General features: G+C 35.4%; 2 protein-coding genes and 1 pseudogene across 5 annotated transcripts; 2 read left to right on the top strand and 1 right to left on the bottom strand.

Annotated features, from left to right (window-relative positions):
• Nucleotides 1-5356: 5356 nt before the first annotated feature.
• Nucleotides 5357-9096, bottom strand: LOC113723874 (G-type lectin S-receptor-like serine/threonine-protein kinase At4g27290; annotated as a pseudogene).
• Nucleotides 9097-15133: 6037 nt separating this feature from the next.
• LOC113725880 (thioredoxin-like fold domain-containing protein MRL7 homolog, chloroplastic) lies at nt 15134-18107 on the top strand. 4 transcript variants are annotated; one of them, XM_072074278.1, is made up of 7 exons: nt 15153-15399; nt 15724-15845; nt 15953-16833; nt 17020-17104; nt 17295-17406; nt 17496-17609; nt 17725-18107. In XM_072074278.1, exons 3-6 carry the CDS (start codon nt 16061-16063, stop codon nt 17597-17599), a joined length of 1074 nt encoding a protein of 357 aa, XP_071930379.1. In that variant the 5' UTR covers nt 15153-15399; nt 15724-15845; nt 15953-16060; the 3' UTR covers nt 17600-17609; nt 17725-18107. The 4 variants fall into 4 exon arrangements, with proteins under 4 accessions (XP_027105089.1, XP_071930379.1, XP_027105088.1 ...); XM_027249287.2 differs by lacking the exon at nt 15724-15845 and having other exon boundaries at nt 15956-16833; XM_027249285.2 differs by lacking the exon at nt 15724-15845 and having other exon boundaries at nt 15154-15399.
• A 1922-nt stretch (nt 18108-20029) lies between these two features.
• On the top strand, nt 20030-20374 carry LOC113725881 (calcium-binding protein KRP1-like). Its single transcript, XM_027249289.2, has one exon. It carries the CDS (start codon nt 20030-20032, stop codon nt 20372-20374), a length of 345 nt encoding a protein of 114 aa, XP_027105090.1.
• Nucleotides 20375-20574: the final 200 nt, after the last annotated feature.

The raw sequence follows: 20574 nt of genomic DNA, 5'->3' as shown, positions 1-20574 counted from the left end.
CTGTTTCCTCCTTTCGGATAGCTCTTCTCTGCTCTTGTGCTTGTAATGCATTGATTAGTTCTGGTAAAGTGATTTGAGACAAATCCCTTGAATCTTCAAGGGAGGAAATCTTGGTCTCAAACCTTTCAGGTAAGCTTACCAAGACTTTCTCTATAACTCTACTATCTGGTAATTGTTCTCCAATCAATCCGATTTTATTCACAACATCTAAGAGTTTGTCAGAGTATTGTAGACACCAAATTTTGGTGTAATTTCATTTACTGTTTATTTTTAGTTTTTTATTTGTTTTATTTGTCGTGTTCGTTTTATTCGATTTTTAGTTTTTAGTTTCTAGTTTTATTTCTATTTTTAAGTTTTTAGCATAGAATTTCTTGAAAGTGAAAAAAAGGAAAAAAAAGTGAAAAATGATGAAAAATGAAAAATGAAAAAAAAGTATTGAAAATGGCAATTTTGTTGTTTTAGTTTGTTTATTTTGACGTAAAATTGTTGTTTTTTATTATTACTAAGTTTTTATTATCATTATTGTTAAATTACTTTCAAAAAAAAAAAAGACAAATGCAGAAAGCTGCGTTTTTGTCGCAGCTTTGCAAGGAGGACCTCGGGCAGCCCTTAGCTGCAAATATGAAAGAGATGTTCAAGGCTTTAGGGTTGGCTGACCTCCTATAAAAGAAAAAGAAGGGACAGCCGCAAACAAGAGAGAGAAAGGATTGGCGGTGAGGTTTCTGGGGGGCATCGAGTTTCGGCTAGAAGGAAAACAGAAAAGAAAGAAAAAGGCGAGAGGTTTTCGGAGGGCGAAAGGAAAAACAAAAGGGGAGGTTGTGGACGAAAGAAAAGAAACGAAGAAAGGATACAACCTGGATGATGGCTAGGGTTAGAAAGCAAGAGTGAAAAGTGAGAGGGGAAGTGGAGAGTAAAGCTTGACGGCGGAAAAGAAAAGAAACTATCGGGGGTCTAGGAGAAGGAGAGGAACCGGAAGAGAGTAGAGTAATTGGAGTAGCGACTGGGAAAGAGGAGAACTAGGAAGACAACCAGAACAAGAACAGATCTTCGGCTAGCATCCTCTGCATCAGAGCTGGAACTTTTCGCAACCCAGTTAGTGGATTTCGCTTGCCAGACCGTTCGATTTAGCAGCCTAAGTGCTCTCAGGTATTCATGGAATTCTTCTCAATCTTGATTTGACACAATTCTTGTAAGAGGTCTGAGCCTTTGCACGCATGATTTGTGTTCTTTTTCGATGAAGATGTCTGCAAATCATCTTTTCCTTTCTTTGGTTGTTGGAGTTGTGGTTGTGTTTGATGTTAAAAGTATGCTATTGGTTGGGATTTCATCTGTCTTTTGGTTGATGGTGGGAATAGAACCAATATAAGGAAGTTACAGAAAGAAAATTGCGTCTGAAAAATGCAGAAATGTTTCGATGTTTGCAACTGAGCTTTCTCTTGTTCGTTCATATGTCACAGTAGCAGTTTTCCTTGCATTTCTGTGGTATCTTGAGGATTGCTTAAGAGTTTGCTTGAGGGGTTTTGGTTTGGTTAGTATTAAGCAAGATTTTAGTTTCTGTTTTCCTTTTACAAGGTATGCGAGTGATTAGAAACTTAGAAGATAAAAGCCATCAGTTTTCTTCATTTTGTTTGGGTTTGTTTGTCTTGGGTCGGGTTGAAGTTTCGCAGCAAGTGTTCATCTCGTTTTGTGACGTTTATCTTTCCCCTCCCCCTGTCCCAAGTTTGTGCTTGTGAGATCCTGTCTTTCGATTCCTCTACCTGAATCCATATAGGTTGAATAAGGGAGATGCTGCAACAGAAGGTTGCAGCAAAAGAAGAAGGTTTTGTTTTCATATCAGGTTGCATAATCCTTTTGCATGAGTGTTAGAGTACTTAAACATAATGGGCTTTATGTTCAGAAACAAAGAGGGGGGGAATGGTTAATAATCTTGTTGACCGGCTTCAGTTTGCCTAGCACTTATAGTTTACGCATAAGAAAGTGCTGCAACAAGCCAAGTTTTGATGCAGCAGCATGGACGACATTCTGTTTTTTTTTTTTGCTGTTTCAAGATCAAGTTTTGGGTGTGAGAATGTGTTTTTTGCCATTCATTGTAAGTTGAAGTCTAAATGAAAGTTTGGGATGAAGTCTGGAATCATTGTTGGAAATGGAATTGCAGCAAGCTTCATTTTCTGCCGCAACCTGTGCTTCTCATTTGGCTTTTCTTTTGACTTTAATGGTTTGTTGTTTATGATGGAGTTGTGTTAATCAAAATGTTTAGTTGTCAAGAGGTGTTGAGAATTAGTGTTAGGTGATTTTTTTTTTTTGCGTGAAGTCTGGTTTTTCCAAAAGGAAGTTTCATTAGCTGCTGAAAGGTTTTATTGCAGAAATTCATTTGCTTGTTTCGTTGTTTGCATGAAATTTGCATGAGAAGAGTTTCCAAAAGTTGCAAATCAACCCCACATGTTTCCTCTCATGCTACTATGGCCCCCCAAGTCTCCCCTTGTTCCACTAGAACCCAATCAATTAAATAATTTCATCAATTTGATCCTTGGCAATTTTAATTTGTGCAACTTCATCGCTTGTTTGCTTCAATTAACTACCATGCTTTGTTTCAATTGCGTTTAAGTCATGACTTTAGGGACTTTATGATCAAGTGAGATTTGTTTTGCACATTTCTTTTAATTTTTCTTAAAATAAAGTGGTACTTTGACCTTTTTATTGTTTTGAAGCCATTTTTACTTCATTTGATTACCATCGAGGGGGAGGTATAATTTCTTTTATCCCTTTTGTGTCACTCTTATGTGATCCAACGTGTTAAGTGAGAATTGCATGTCTAAATTGCTTTACTAGTTTTTCCTTAATTCCTTTTATTTCATTTACTTTTACTTTTATTCAAGTATTCTTTTAATGGGGTATGTGTACACCTCTTGGCTTGTAATAGTTAGGGATTTAATTATTTTATTCATTTTCCCCCTTTTAGATTGTAGTAGGGTCTCCCTAATGTAATAGATAGGGTTTGGAGGAGCATTCAATGAAGACCTATCGAAGTTATGTGTCTAGCTAGCAAATGTAATAGTTAGGGCTTTAATTGTCTTATGTGTCTTGCATGCTTAGTTGCTACGTGTTAATTTGCTTTGTTAGAACCTTGCATCTAGTCGAGCATGGTAAATGTTATGTGCTATGTGTTTATGAGTATTTGGCATGTCTACTCGCTTTCCATAGCCATGAATGAATGTGATGGATGAATGTACGTTTTCGCTAGTCCAACGCTAGTAGGAATTCATAGATGGGCTAATCCAACGCTAGACCCTTAGGGATTCCCCTCGCTAGTTCATATTTGCATGTTTCACTACATTTCATGCACTCTTCTTAGTTTTATCATTTGGCATGCCCCTCGAACCCCTTTTTCCCTTCATTTTAGGATTTTTGCATTTCATTCTAGTTATAGGGTTCATTTGCTTGAGAGTCCCCTTAAATATGGGATATAGACGAGTGTGGCTTTTTCTAAACCTTAGCACGCTTGTATTCCCTCTATAAAAGGGCAAATTGAGTCACGATTTAGGTCTTCCCGTACCCAATATGCATGAATTTCCTAGACTCATGCATTTTTAAATCCACTCTACCATTTTATACCCTCATCACACTTTCATTTTTCCTCCCATTTTGCACACGTGCACCTTTATGTTTCTTCACTTGCACACGAACACTTTTATCATCACTTGCACACATGCACTTCATATTATCATTTCACATACCGTACCTTACCCACTCACGTGCACATTTTCATTTACATATTTATTGTCTTTTATTACTTTTTCAAACTCATATCCTCACATTGCATACATGCATTCCATTCATTTGCATCCCACTCGCATTATTCGTGACTTCTTCAAAGGATCATTATTGGGCTTCACAATTAATGTGATTGGCACCACTCAACCTTTGAAGAGAAATTTCCCCCAATACCTCTAGGTCTAGGGTTTGCATTCATGTAGTGCATGCAAATGTAATAAATTCTTTGGTTAAAATAAGAAAATTTTTGATTAAATCATGCAACTAGCCTTGGTTAGGTCGAAGGGGTGCCTTGGATTTTATCCTTGCCTTCCCCTTCGTCAAATGTGACTCCCGAACCTTTTTCGTTGGTTTACATGGACTAGGAGTCGTTTAAAAGGGGTTTATTACTACTTTTTCCTATTTTTCTTTAAAAATTCATTTTTTAGGTGACTTGGTACACCTTAACTCGTTACCAAGTGGCGACTCCGATTTTTTATTTAAAAAACCCTTTTTAAACTATAATTTTGGATCAAATCGTCGCATTCTCAAACCCCCATCTAGACCCATTTTTCTTTTAAATCACAATTCATTTTCCAATCACAAATTGAATCGAAATACATTTTTAAAACCATCTATTTATTTATTCAAAAAATGGGGCGCGACAAGTACTCTTTGATGTTTTTCGTGTCTTTTATCCTAAGGAGCTCAAACTCTCTCCTAAGGTTCAAAACCTGCATTTGTCTTGTTCTGTCATTGCCTTGAAAAGCCACTTTGAGAGTATCTCAATCTTTCTTTGCAGTTTCACAAGTCATAATTTTTTGTAAATACTGCTGAATGAATGCACGTCATGGCTTTTGATCTCCTTTTGACTGCATCTCTATGAGCTCTCATTTATGTAATAGTTGGATCTTCCGACAATTCAGGAATAGGATCTATCTCTACCACATCCCACAGATCATTAGCATCCAAATAGGACTTCATTTTGACAGCCCAGATTTGGTAGTTTTCACCAGTAAAATTTGGAGAATTGGACAAGAAATTGTTTCCTGACATTTTAATTTTGAAGGTTTAAGTGTATAATTTTATAGTGAAAAGGGTTTCTCACCAAGTTCACTCACTCTCAAAGAAACAGACCCTTAAGATTTTAACTCTTGATACCACTTTGTTGGTTATTTGAAGTATAAACAAAGATACCAAGACTATATTGAGGGCAGAAAAAAAAGGAGCTTAATTCCTTCATTCATCAACACCCTATTTATAGTGTTTACAAAAAAATAAACTAAAACAATTTCAGCTAACAATTCTCTAGAAAATCTCAACAAAAACTATTTGATAACATGATCTTCTACCTAGCAAATCTTAGCTAAAATATTTGTTATCAAATCAATATGATTTTGGTTAACAAATATCCTAACAATAAGACTTATTCTTCTACCAACTAAATTATTCTGATATCAAACTCAATCTGATAAAATCTGTAGGAAAAATTGGCATATCTCAACACTTGATGACTGAGGCCCATGAAAAAATTTAATATTTCAATTAATTTCATTAGAACCAAACCTGGACAAAATTGGACGAGTGTTGTGATATTAGAGAGGTATGGAATTTATGACATTTCTTTTGTAGAAATTCAAGGCTGTTTTGAAAGAATCAGGAGTTTTTAAACGGATGCTGGGAGAGCAAGATTGTATACAAATCTAGGCTTGCTTGAGTGCAAAAATGAGAGCTTGTAGAGCTGCAACTGCACAGGCTATGCAACTTCTGATACTAGTTCGGAGGTCTTGGTTGCTTGGCCTACCCCAACACGCATTGAATAGAGAAAACATGATCCCAGTTGACAATTCTGTTGTACTCTTGCAAGAAGATACAAAAAGTTGAAAAGAACTTCGCCTGGAAAGCAAGGATCACAAGGTTGGGAAATGGCTCATGTAAAGTTGTTCTTCTTTTTTGGGGGGAGGCTTCAACGGGCCTCCAATAATGAAATAGTAACATCATTCGTAGAACAAACTGCGAAATGACCACCCTCTGAGCTCGTATTCAAGAAATTTCTCCAAGTTGTAAAAGCAGACTCTTTTGGTGATGTTAGTGACATTTGTTCATTCCTTAACATTGCAACAACATCAGACATGGTTGGTCTATCAGCTGGATTTTCCTGGACGCATAAGAGACCTATGGTAATATATCTTCCAGCGTTGGATGAAGCAAAAATCTGCAACGATGGATCTATCAGCTCCAGCAATCTGTCTGTTTTCCACAGCTCCCATGCCTGAAAATAAAAGCAATCCATGTGCCAAGGAGCTTTTGTGTCAACATTAATGTTTTAGATACCAGTTTTGGCTCAGAAATTTCCAATAATGAACAAAGCGATATAGGAGAAGATCAGGAGCTTACATATCCAATAAGAGTCATATTATCAGAGCCATAATGACCAGTGTTTTTCTTTCCACTCATAATCTCTAGAACCAGAATTCCAAAGGCAAAGACATCGGACTTTACAGAGAAAAGTCCTTCCATGACATATTCTGGGGACATATAACCACTGAAAAAATGGAAAGGATGATTAGCCAAGAGGATCTGGAATGACAATCTAGGATGTGCGGCTCAGTAGAAAAAGCATTTGAAGGTGCACACTTACTAAGTTCCAACAATCCGATTTGTATTTGCTTGCAATTCATTTAAACCAAAAATTCTTGCCAATCCAAAATCAGATATTTTAGGGTCCATATCTCCATCTAATAAAATGTTGCTAGCTTTCAGATCTCTGTGAACAATTCGTATCCTTGAATACTGATGGAGGTAAAGAAGGCCTTGAGCAATACCATCAATTATTTGAATACGTTGTTGCCAATCCAAAAACTCTTGCTTAGGCTCTAAGGATATCTGCAGTAGTGAGAATAACAAACTCTGATAGCTGAATCAAGTACGAGCAGATAAGGGAAGACAAAGATGGACAAGATGTTACATACCAAAGAGAAAAGTATCCAGGCTTTTGTTGGGCATGTACTCGTAGATTAATATCTTTTCGTCTTGTTCAAGGCAATATCCTAAGATCCTAACAAGATTTCTGTGTTGAAGTTCTGCAATCAATTCTGTTTCATTTTTGAACTCTTCGAAGCCTTGTCCCGACTTTTAGAAAGCCTTTTCATAGCCACTAGTTCACCACTCTGTAATCTTCCCTGAATATCCCAAAAGGACTAGCGGGTGAATCTTACTTGCACGTCTTTAGATATCCACAGAATTATGCAGATACAAACAGATGAGCTTTTCACAGAAGTAAATTTAATGAAAAACCCAAAACCTATTCAAAGTTTGGGCGCCAATGGTATTAGTGAAGATTCAGAATTATATCAAGAACATAGGATAATACTAATAATAAAGAACCGCCATAATCATGCATCAAGCTACTTTTCTTTTTTTGGTAGAAGCAAGCTACTTTGTGGCATCACTGTTTGTTCCTTCTTATTCTTTTTCGATAAACTTCTTATGCTGTCCCTAGTCAAAATTCGGTCAGAGACTCAATGACTACCTTGTAAACTGGTCCAAACCCACCTTCGCCAAGCTTATTTTCAGAGGAGAAATTATTAGTGACAGCAACAATGCTTGAAAAACTGAACACTGGCAGCCCAATGCTCTCAATCTTCACTTCTCCCCAACTATCTTTGGTTGTGGCACCATTGTTATCCTTTGCCCTATTACTACTTAAATCAAGAAGAAACAGATTCTGATGATGTACTATATTCCCTGTTCAAATATGATCAAGGACACCATTATATCAATACGACAGAATACCAATGTGGCAATCTGGAAGCAAATTTGGTCACCAATTGCAGGGAAGAAAAGTAACACATGCGCCATTAAATGACAAGGAACAACATACCTTTTTGTTTGTACTTTCTTCTCCACAAACAATAAAAGAAACAACAGCTTATGAAAATTGTAGGAGTAATAGATGCTGCCAGAGCTACTCGTAACGATTTCTTATGACCTAGAAAATTGGGAAAAAGATATTTAGTGGCAAGTCATAGTTGGCCATAATATGCGGTAAGGAAGCGTCTAACCTTTAGCAGGAAGCTCAGATAAATCAAGTTTAAGATAGAGGTCTCCACCAGTACTTCTATTCTATTGTTTTTCTATGTCCAACAGATTACCAAGCCACAATGAACAACCTCCACTGCTACTATAGGAAAAAGCACTGCAGGAGAAGTTGAATGAACAAGCAAACTCACATATTTCAGCCCGTCCTACTTCTAGTGATTCTGAGTATGCAGGCAGCCTCATGGTAGGTATCGATAGAAATCCTGTTTGGCCTGTGGCACAATTTATAGGCTTTTTCCTCATACATCCCCCAGAAAAGTCTAGCAAATCCCAATCTTGCTTGAACTGGGGTTCAAAACCTGGCAAACAACTACAAGATGGACTACTACTGATGTCACAATACCCAAAAGCCCCACAAGAAGAGTATATGTCACAAAGCGACGAAGGTAAAGACCTGAATATAGTCCATTCTTGTAACCTTGGCAACCAAAAGTATTGCATCATTGTCCCAGAAATATCGATAACAATTCTAGATATGATGGATTTATTGCCATTGTATACCAAGTATTTACCCTCATCATTTGAGTTGTAGCTGAAATTGTAACTATCCTCAATACTCGTTTCCATAGAAGGAAAACTACCAGCTTGCCAGGCTCCAGACCTCCACAATTTGTTACTGTTCCGCCATATGAAAATCTCACCATTGCTAGTGGGGTCCATGCCTAATGAATAGAGACCTTGAGCTGGATTTTCCTTGTTTTTCCAGGAAGTAAGTACTATTATTGCGTTAGTAATCCTATTGAATCCTATCTTTCCGCCTGGTAGCCACGTATCTGTGGGATAATCAAAGCTCTGCCAAATAAGATCAATCCCATTCGCTAAAACAAGATTTCCATTATCAAGAAGTATTGCCTGAGTGGTATTTGAGGTTGTGATGTTTGAACTAGAACTTGTACTCCAGACTATATTGCTCTTGTTGCTGAAGATATACAGACTTCCATTTTGCAGTGCCAAGAACGATGTACTGTAAAACGAATAATCAATTGGGTTCGCTCTGTTTGCAACCCAAACTATGGTGAAAGTCCCAATCTTCTTGTACCATACTCCAACGTAACAGTTGCTAGAATTTCCTGGAATGAAAAAACCAAGTTCAAATTTTCCTTCTTTAGAGATAATGGTCTGGTTTGAAAAGAGGAATTGGCCTGCTGAGATGGTGTCTGATCCTGTGGAAAAGCAAGCGAGGTAAGAAGTGCAAGAAAGCATCAGAATTGGTCTAAACAACCAAGTTCTTATCCCTGGGAACATGTTGCATTAGACCATTCAGAGTTGTGAATACAGAATGGTTGAGGTTTAGATTCAGGACAAAGATGCGGTAGCTAGGTTGATGCTATTGAAGAAAGATGAACAGCTCAAAACTGTTGCAAACAACTAAGAAAAGTAACTCATGATAGGAAATTTCAGTCGGGATAATTTCACAAACCTCCCCTAAGATTTCTCACAATTACGAAGAGCTCCCCTCAGGTTTTAAAAATTAGATATGCCTCCTCTATTTTTACTGTTTAGTAGCAATATAGGTCCTAGAACTTGGATTTTCTTTCAAAAATTTTAAATTACCCTTTTATACAAAACTAAGAAAGAAAAATATAGCATCTCAATCATTTTCTTCCATACTTTGCATAAATCAACAAACTAAATCACTAACAACCATCCAAGCATAAGTTCTAAAATCAAGTAGCCATTCAAAAGATTCTAAATTACATATGCAGTATCAATACTTGCAACAATAAAAAAAAACATACAAAACCCTATTAACAATAAATTTTATACCCTCAAATTAAATATCAATGCTCAAATACCTTTTCAATATAAATTAATTTAATCTAGAACCACTATTACAACTTTCCTATGGCCTAAAAATATTAATATTTCAAAAGTAGAGAATAAATTCTACCTGCACAATAAAATCATAATAAAAAAAATTTAATCCAATGAAAAAAATCATTATATAATTATTGACATTGTATAAAAGTTTTTCTTAACAACAAACAAAATATGACAAATTTCAGATCTTTTGTTCTTCTTCCGATTTCAATCACCAATTTCGTTGTTTATCTCTCTATCACTGCGAGTCTCTTCATTTTCTTCTAGTTTGACACATAATCTACTCCCTTTGTAGATTTTGTAATTTCAATTTACTAATATTCACAAAACTAAAAATAATAAAAAGAGATTATATTAATTAGAAAATAGACAAGAGACAAAAGAATAGAAATTTATAAAAAAAAGATTATATTAATAGAAATTTTTTTAAGATTTTGTAAATTTATTGCCTTAAATTTAAAATTATCTACTAAGTGGAGGGTATTATAAGTATTTTACTATATTAAGAGAAGTAAGTATAATTTTTTAAACTTGAGAGGAGATGAATAAAATTGTCAGAAACCTCAAGGGAGGTTTCTGAAATTATCCCATTTCAGTCTACTTTTTGGCATAAAAAGGAAAAAAATTCAATCAACTTTGGTTAGCTTACTTAAAGTAGACACCAGCCCCGTATCCACAAAAGCAATTTTAACGTTGAATTTTCAAATGTAATGGTGGACTTATGGACTAATCGCTCGAGATTGGCTTAATGAAAAGGACATTCGTGTCAATTTGCAGTGACTATAAAAGTCTAGCATGTTAGCCAGCAGCAATAACATCACAAAAAAGTGTATAACTGTATATAAAACGCGCGTGTTTGTGAATAAATAAAGATTAGGATTTTTCTGTTTAAGTTTAATTTGAGGTAAGAATATCCGGACTTGCTCAATTTACGATAATTGTGAGGACAATCAAAATTATGGTATATATAAACCTTTTATGTTTAGATCCAGCAACATAGCTTATATGATCTTAATTGTTGCTACTGTGCCAAATTCTAGGTTAAATGGCTCGATAAATGCTATGTTTTCAGATTTGGACCAGATATTGAGTTGATTAAGATCAAGAGTCAAGGGTTAATGAATTCAACCAGCTTCAATTGGAGCCAAATCAAATGACATCATAAATATGTCATAAATATTTATTAATAATATATAATCAAAATAAGATATAAAATTTATTTTTAAATTGGTAATTTACGACTTCATAAGTTTAGATTGATATATCAAGGTCATCCTCGTAGATGCCATAACGTCAATGTGGTGTTATTAATAAAAATTATTTAGAAATTAAAATATTATGTAAAATATCTAAAAGCATGCTAACAACAATAAAGATGTATACATATGTGTTTGATATTTCAAAGCTATTTAACAAGAAAGTGCAAAGAAATTAGAACAATCAAATAACAATTTATATAATTCAATGCATATTTACAAGTTTAAAGTTAAATTTATGGAGAATATTTATAGATTATGAAACATTTCTAGGTATGTTAATAGTTTTTAATACCCAAGGGGTTATAACACAATATTGAAAAAGTTTTTTGAACCCTACGTTAATATTACTCCAATTCCTTCCTCTTTTTCCTCTAGCCGCCGACAAAGGCTTTTCTACTATTGTGCCATCTTTTCTTGTTCCTGTTCTCCAGCCGTTCATTCCACTCTTCCTTTTTCTTTTTTTTAAAAAAAAAAAATCCAAAGAAGGATAGAAGCATCATAAGCTCTCAAGCCTCAAGTCCATCGATGGCAAAAGCTCTTAGGCAGCCACTCCGAATGTTTTGAGAAACATTTCCCCAGTGTTTTGAGATTGACAAATTTGAAGAGGTTGAGCAATCTTTAAGTTCTTCCAACGACATTTTTGAAGATGCTCTTGATTTTTTAGTTCTCTTGACATGGATTCATTGCAAGAGTAAGCTTTACAATAGACATTGATGTCTTGCCTGTTTTGGGTAGAACTGTAAACGAATCGAATCGAATCGAGTATCTCATGTTTGAACGCTGTTCGTTAAGCGATTCAAACAAGATTCGTGTTCGTTCGTTAACTTTTGAACTCCAAATCTATATTCATATTTGGCTCGTTAAGCAAAATTCATGTTCAACTTCAAGTTTGAATTCGTATTTGACTCGTTTAACATAAACGAATCATTTACGAACATATTCGAAAAGCTTGAATCCAGATTATTTTAAGTGTTAAATATGTCATACAAATCATTAATCATCCTCAAAAGCAATTAAAGCACTAAGTGACTAAATTCTATTATTTATTAACTATATAACCAACCTTAACATAAAAACAACAAATAAAACAAAGCAATTTGCCCTCCAAATATAAAAGTCCAGCCATAAAATTAATCCTAAAATTTGTCAGATAACAATTATATCTATGTTCACGAATGTTCGTCAAAACTGGCAAACAAGCTCGTGTTTGCTCAATTATTAATCAAACAAAAAAAATCATTTGAATTTGGTTCGTTTTAGGTTTCGAATGAGCCTTTCACGAATACAAACGAATCGAAATGAACAGAGCTACCGAATAGTTCGGTTCGTTTAATAGCTCTAGTTCTGGGTTCTAATTGCAACTTCAAGAACAAAATGTACATGCGCAGTCTTGTCCATTCTTTATGCTTTTCATTTTTTTTTTGAGTTTTTATTTCCATTCTTATTTCTTTTTAGGATTTCCATTCTTATATCCTTAGATATTTATTTTCAAAACTAACAAATAATCAAACTTTTATCTTTTTTCTTCAAACTGCTTTTTCTTCATCTCTTTTCTTTTTTTTTTTTTGGTCTTTTCCCCATATCTAAGATTAAATCTTATTTAGAAAAAGATATCAAGCACTGATTGTGGTGGCTAAATTGAAGGAGTGGAAGAGGTGAAAATGGGTTTGTACTTCATAGAGAGGTGAGAGGTGAGAGATCAGTAGGGATTTAGATCAAAGGCAAAGAAAAAAAAAAAGCAACAAAAAGGGAAAATAAAAAAATCGGGTTCTTATCGGTTTATCAGTTTCCGGTCAAATCTGGATTTGACCGAGTTTCTGCCAACCAAGTTTTTAGGATAATTTAGATAGAGCACTTGACCGGCTTTCGGTTAGACCGGCCGGTCCGATTCAAGTTTAAAAACACTAGATAAATGTGGCGATAGCAAAAGTGCAGTTATGTTTAAAATAATATTAAAATAAACATATTTTGATGTTACTTTGTGCCCAATTACTTTTCAATTCCTAAACTATTCACAATTCAAGAGAAATAGAAAATTTTTAGAGTATGCCTAATCAATAATCTACCCTAACCAATATTACTCCTACAGTATAGCGAGTTTTCGGGTTAGCAGAATGTGTTTGGTTTACACATTATTTACACACACTGATTTACTTGTATCATCAACACATTTTTCAATCATTTTTTTATCTCACATACATCATATCAAAATAAATGTAACAATATTTTTTAAAAAAAAATTATCCCAAATAATCTCCTATCCAAACATACTAACCTGAAAATTTTTTTGTCTAGAATCTGTTATATCCGCTAATTCAAAAATCTGTCATATTTGATTTGATCCGATTCGAAAATTAGGATACCTGATCCATATTATTTGATTGGGTCGAAAGAGGATCAGGTACCTATTTAGATTTGCGTGGGGGTTAGGGTAACATAATTAAAGACTCGCAGGTATTCGATCCACCCCGCATATATATTTTTTATTTTTTATATTTTTATACACATATTATAAAATAATCTTTTTAGAATTAAATAAACAATTTCATTGAACAAATTGCATTTCAAATATGAAAAACTATAGTTTGTTTACAAGATTCATTTGTAGCGATCATAATCTTATTTTTTTTAGAAAAGAGTTTAATTAATGTGAAATATATAATTAAAAAACTACTTATTTCAAAATTTTGTTGATTTTAAATTCTTTTAATTTTTGTCCTTTTTATTGTATCTATCTATGCATGTTTGTTTTGTAGTGGGACCCTCTTTTTGAAAAAAAAAAAAGTCTTCATTAAATTTTAGATGAATATGTAAAATATAAAAAAAATAGTATAAATCATTTTTTAAAAAAATTTAAATGACAAGAGGGATGGGACAAATACTCACTGATCCAAACCTATCTCAAGCGGTGGGCACGAGTCGGGTACCCATCCCTAACATAATTTGGTTGACCCGACCATAATATATTTGATCAATCATTTTGTGACCCTAAACCACTCCTAATATTTTCGGGTACGCAAAAAAAGGAGTGGGTCATAGGATACCCGCCCTTAAAAGAAATATTTTCCAATAAAAAAATTGCTTTGCGCTTAATATCAACAAATTTTTCAATTAAAAAAAAACATGTTTTCCAATTAATATTGGTAGAGATATTGTAAACATTGTCCATACATCACCAATCTCACATATTTCATCCAACAATCAAACTGATCTCATAAATTTAGTACATATTAGAATTAAAATATCTAATAGAAAAAAGGAAATTTCATATTAATTTTGAGTACATCACCATTCTCACACATTTCATCCTTCTACAACACAACGAACACAAGAATAATAAGTATCCGGTAGCTTCCCCAACTTCCTTAAGGATGTTATGGTACAAAACTGCACTCCAATTGAGTCGACTGTGGAATCAAATCAAGAAAAGAATTGAATAGAGTTAATTATTTTTGGAGAAAGTATAACCAAAAAAAGCGTGAAAAATCTTTCCCAATTTTCTTACATCTTTGGAATAGACCTTATGGCATTAAAGGTGATGAAAAAGAAAAATAAATTTCTTACACTAAAATAAAAGAGACAAATTTAAGAGACATAATTACAATAAAATAAATCAAATAAATAAATAAATGAGAGACACAAATGTTTTAATTATCTAGCTAACAGAAAATTGGAACTCCAAACACAAATCTTTGATTGAATTGATGAAAAATTTGCAGGAAAGATCAATGAAGGTAGAATAAAAATAAAAATGATCAAAGGTATAAATAATTTTTATGATAAAGTTTCACAAATTTTTTTTCATTTTGTTCATTTGATTCAGGTTTCACCGAGAATATTCGCTCTCTTCAAACAATATAAGGAAAGGCGGATCATATGTTATTAGAATATGAGATTGTGAGCCACTCCACTTACATTTAGGATTAAAAATTATAAAATGATCCCTAATTCTTTTAATGTTTATATAATATACCCTACGGGTCGGGTACCCGCGAATGTTTATTTTTATGATCCATATTCATATCCGTTTTCGTGGGTACCCAATCCTCATCTGCCCCACTAAGAAAAATTGGATAGAATATTCTATTTTTTTCGGGTCGGATCGAATTCGCCGAGTTTTTGAATCGACGGATTTTTTTGTCCATCCCTAACTGCTGCTATGCGGATTGGATAAGCGTCAAAAAATGATTGAGCCATAAGATGCAGGGTGCACCGAATGAGTATCCGACCCGTGTTTACCTCTAATTGCAGCCAACCGAGCCGGCCAACTACGGGAATAATTAGAAAATAAATGGCTTATCCACAATCCAGACACAATTCTTAAACCCACCAAAAACCTCCACTCCCAAATGGGGCAATTACAAGCAGCGCAATTTAAGGCGTGAGAATCCATCGGATATCTCTCTGTCCATGCGTAGCAGTACTCAGTATTATTCTTGTCATATCCCTGAAAACGTTGGCTACCTTTGTAAGTTTTGGTGTTGCTGAGACCGTCTATAAGATATTTGATTTTATGTTTGTTTGAACTTAGAAGACCCTTTACTTTTGTGTTTATCGTTCACTTGGAAATTTGCCACTCAACTGTTCATTTAACTCGGGATTTGCTTCTTTTTTATTATTGATAAATTGGAGTCTCTTTACTTGATGCTCTCTATTTTGTCTAATTACTTCTACTTGGTTCTTTTAATTTTGTGGAAATTACTGGCTTCAATTCTTTTTACAATTGATTCTTTCAGCATTTACTTGACTCATGCTACATTTCTTCCGTTGTCATGTTGGGTTTTTTTTTTAGGGGTAGTTTTCTGGTCGTTTTGGTGGGGACTGGTGACGTCTGGGTAGACCATGTTGCGATATGTGACAACGAAATTGCAAATTTCCAGGGACTGGATATAGTGAAAAAAGGCTCATCCTTTGGTTGGACATAGAACTTACTATTAAAGAATTGATTTGTCTTTGTTTTAGCCAGCATATTCGTGTTTTTTACCTAAATTTTGAACTTGTGCTGTGTCTATGAATGGCAGCAGGGTAAACTTTCTGTTCTGTTCAGCTGTGTTTTCGTAAGGAGAAATTTTACAAAAAGATCCTGTGAAAGATCTGAACTTTGACTTTATTGAAGTGAAAACAAAGAAATGCTCGTTGCTACATTAAATACTAGCCTTCCCTTCCTCTCTTTTTCATCATTTTCATCCTGTGATACAATCGTTCAAGCTATATGTAGCTATCCACGTTGTTCAAATGTCTTGTTTCCACATTGGCGGGAACACAAGCTGTTATCTAGAAGTCTGATTTGTTTAGCCAGCTCGAAGAATGCTGGTTCAAGTCCTGTTCCTAATGCCAGCCAGAATCCTGATTCAAAACCTAAAAAGCCAAATCCCCGGACACGTGAATCTAAAGCACCCAAAGATAAAGATAAAAATCTGAAGAATATATTCCCCACGACAATTCCTAAAAAGCCAAGGCGTGGTCGTAGGAGTGAAGCAGCTGCAGTTGAGGATTTTATTCGTGATTCTCTGGAGCGGACATTTGCATCAATCAAAGAACAGGATTTTGAAATCCTGAAAGACAAGGAAAGCATCATAAAGGAGAGGGTAGATGAGGAGAGTGGTTCTGATCATAGTAGTGACGATGAAGATCATGATAATGGGAGTAGAGAGAAAAACATGGTAATGGAGGAGGAGGATCCAAATTGGCCTCTCGATGCAGATGTGGGCTGGGGAATTAGGGCATCAGAATATTTTGAGCAGCATCCCATCAGAAATGTTGTTGGAGAAGATGGTGTTGAGATTGATTGGGAAGGGGAGATTGATTATGGGTTGGTCAAGGAGATAAATTGTCTTGAATGGGAAAGCTTTGCATTTCGTCCAAGCCCCTTAATTGTTCTTGTTTTTGAAAGATACAACAGGCAAGTGATAACATTTTAACCTTTAATACATCATGCCTTTGAACATCACTCAGAGTTGATTGCCTGCTTAGTGTTTGTTAGACTCAATTAAATACTTGAGATCATTTTCCATTCTCTTTGCTCGCTCCCATCTACCTGAAACCTTATATTCCTTTAATGTATCTCATATTGTAATTCAAAATGCAGGGCAAGTGAAAACTGGAAAGTTTTGAAGGAGCTTGAGAAAGCAGCAGAGGTCTTTTGGAAAGCCAAGGAACGGTTGCCTCCTCGGGTTTGTCATACTCTTCATTTTTCCATTTTATGGATACGCATCATGTTTGGTCTTCCATGTGATATTATTACCTCATCAGGACATTAATTAACACAAGCACTTAATTTATTCATTTAGTGTAATGCAATCGATCTCCTTGAACGTGTGCCAATAGTATCATCAAGTTTTGACTGTTACACTCCGTAAACAGACATTAAAGCTAGACATCAACATTGAGAGGGATCTGGCATATGCTCTTAAAGTTAAAGAATGTCCACAAATATTGTTCTTACGCGGTAACCGGATATTGTACAGGGAAAAAGGTACTGCATCATCTCCTTTTTATGCTATAAATACTTGATACTGCTACGAGGAAATTTCATGCCTTTCTAAATGCTGACACAATTTGCAGAGCCACGGAGATCTGATGAGCTGGTACAGATGATTGCACATTTCTATTATAATGCAAAAAAGCCTATGTGCATTAATGATGCTTTTTTGTCTCCACCATGTTAGTTAAGTGGAGGTACTTCTGTCACCCCTACATGCACCATCCTTTTGGCATTTCCTGCCTGTGTTATCTTTTGGGTATTGTTCAAATTTAGAACATTTATCTCAAGTGAAGTTGTTGAAATCTGCAGGAACAGTTGAACCATTCATTGATAACATGGATAACATGGTTGATAAGCGATACCGTCTGAAAGTTCCCTTTGATGTTAGCAATTCCAAAGGGAGAAAAGTTGCTAAGCAATTGCACTCCAAGTAAATGAACTGGCACCTCTTAGTAGATAAGAATGTATTGTACTCTAAATTGCTGTATTTCCCTGGCTTACGCCTCAAGCAAGTTAATTGTACCTCCTCATTTCTCCTCCTTTCCTCACAACCACCAGGGAGAGTTTAGCTACTCGTAGATTTGCTGTATATTTAGAAACTAGATCTCTGTTGTCTATGTACATTTCTTACTGGTTGTGTTTAATATGAACCAACTTGAGTAGACTTATCCTCAAGGTGTGAACTTAGCCTATATTTGTCACATGACAGCAGTAGTTTTTCCAATCTGGCTCTATGAATATAACTGATGAAACTAGCCTCTGGAACCCTATGCGAGTATCTGAAATGGACCTGTAAAGGTAAATGACGAAACTCATTCTGTCGACTTTTAGCCAACTCTCTCTCTCTCTCCTCTTTTTTTTTTTTACCCAAAGTATTCTGGGTAATGCTGCTGGTCTATCTGGCCAGTATCAAAGTCCTTTGTTGAGGCTGCAAGTTCGAGTTGTTTGAGGCTTGGAGAAGGGGGTTCTTGAGGGAGAATAGAGCCCTTGACCTTTTTCAATTCAGAACTAGCCTCTTTAGAGTTGAGATGGTTCTCCATCCCCGCGTAGCAAAGAACGCGGAAGCACTTTGCAATGGCAGATTTTTTGTGCTATACAGACCTTACTGCTTCTGAATGATTTACAATGTGGGAGCAATGCCTCAAGTCATATTGTGATGAGAGCACCAAATTTAGAGATAATGACTTGCAGATGTCAAGATCTTGAAACTCAAGTGGTCACCATTATTGGAAGCAATCTATTAGTTTTGATAACATTTTTGTAGCTGTGGCATCACAAGGATATAAGATTGATAATAGTACACTCGAGGAGAATCATTTTTTGGTGTAAATAATGCTGCTATCAATAAAATGTCTCTAATCTGCTATAATGCCCCTTAAAGCTCATGTTACTATCAATCAAATTAATGTATTGAAAAGTTCTCTTTGGATTTGCATAAATTGTACGGAAGAAAAGCTCGGGTAATTCTACTTGTAATTTGGAATTTTCATCCTAAATGCTTCATATACTTGGAATCGCTCCATTGACCATTGAGCCACCTCTTGGAGAATTATATAAACCACATCTGACTTCTGCGAAACCTAAGCTGGAAAGGTACACCAAGACATGCTGATCTTTTTCATGAACGTGCTCTTTAAATTTTGCCGCCTTCTTTTCCTATCCAGGAATTGTGGTTATGCTCATGGTTTGTGATTACTCCACTTACATTTATTAACTGTAAGAAATGTAATATGGAATTTTTCGTGCGTTCTTCAGCTAATTGACTAGTCTGTTCTTGGTCATCTGGTTGTCCAAGCTTTTAGTGTTAGTCTTTATCTTTTATTTCATTTTTGCTTCTTCTTGTTTCGACTGATCTTCTAATTCAATGCAGTTCATAATTTAGTACTCATAAACAAAGCTGTTCAAGATCTACATCTGTTCAATTAAGGCTCTCTTTTCAAATATTGTGACACAATCTGAACCATTGAATCTTTGAAAATCTGATCTATTTAGATGTGAACAAAAGAGAAAACTTGATTGCTTAAAAGGTTCTACACATTGCAAATTTTACTTTTAAAAAAAAAATTCTCTCAGCATAGTTTTACACTTGAAATCAATCGTATTTTTTTTTTTTTTAAGTGGGAAATCTAGGGTGGCATATGGTCCAGAGCAAAATTATGGCGTTGGTCAATGGTTTCCCTATGCTAGAACGGTGCTCTTAAACAGTCAGCACCGTTCCTGCCCTATAGGTTCTGTGCTGCTGCTTGGTGGTTTCTAATTTCTACCTACTTCGTCAGGGTGCATAAGCTTTTGGGCTGGTGGAAGAAAACACCTTGCAGCTGGGGAATCATTGTCAGTGGACAACCTGTTTCTGTTATGACCCAGTCATGAGTGGGCTTCGTGGACTGGTTCATAAACATCTTTCTGGTCCATCTGTGGCCCTTATATAATTTATGTAATTTTCCTCGTAACCATGGACGCTGGCATCTTGGACCTGTTAATATTTATAGCCTTACGTAATTTTCCTTGTAATTAACCAAAGAGTTTCAGCACTATTAATACCCACACTTTTCTAGTTTCCATTGCCCCATGAATCGTTTGCTTGTTTGATATTGGAGCTTTTAACATAATTCCGATGGATGCTAGAAGTCCAACGACAATTCATTTTGAAGATCTGTTGCCTACTATGGCCGATAAGCTAGGAGGTGAGGGATTGATCAAAGAGCTATGTAATGGATTTCAGCTGCTCATGGACGGTAAAAAGGGCTTGATCACCTTTGACAGCCTCAAGAAAAAATCTGCTCTTCTTGGATTGCAAGATTTCCAGGACGAGGAGATCAAAAGCATGATTAAAGAGGGAGATTTGGACGGTGATGGTGCACTTAACCAGCTGGAGTTTTGCATGTTGATGTTCAGGTTGAGTCCTGAGCTAACGGGTGGTGCTGGAAGATTGCTAGAAGAAGCCTTTCCACAGATTTGATGCGATGATTGCTCCTTTTGAGCACTTTTTCTTTCTTTTGCTTTTATGTTTGGAAATTGTCCGACTGCTGAGGAAGGATTGGTAATTGATTGAAAGATTAGACGAGTGGAGAAGTGAAGATGATGGATTCCTTGTTCAACACCATGTCATGTCTCCATGCCCGTTAAAGCCATAAAGCTTGCGCCTAACATGATTGATAT

This window comes from Coffea arabica, chromosome 2c (genome assembly GCF_036785885.1).
Source record: "Coffea arabica cultivar ET-39 chromosome 2c, Coffea Arabica ET-39 HiFi, whole genome shotgun sequence".
Lineage (NCBI taxonomy): Eukaryota > Viridiplantae > Streptophyta > Magnoliopsida > Gentianales > Rubiaceae > Coffea > Coffea arabica.
This window is presented reverse-complemented; position numbering and strand designations above follow the sequence as displayed.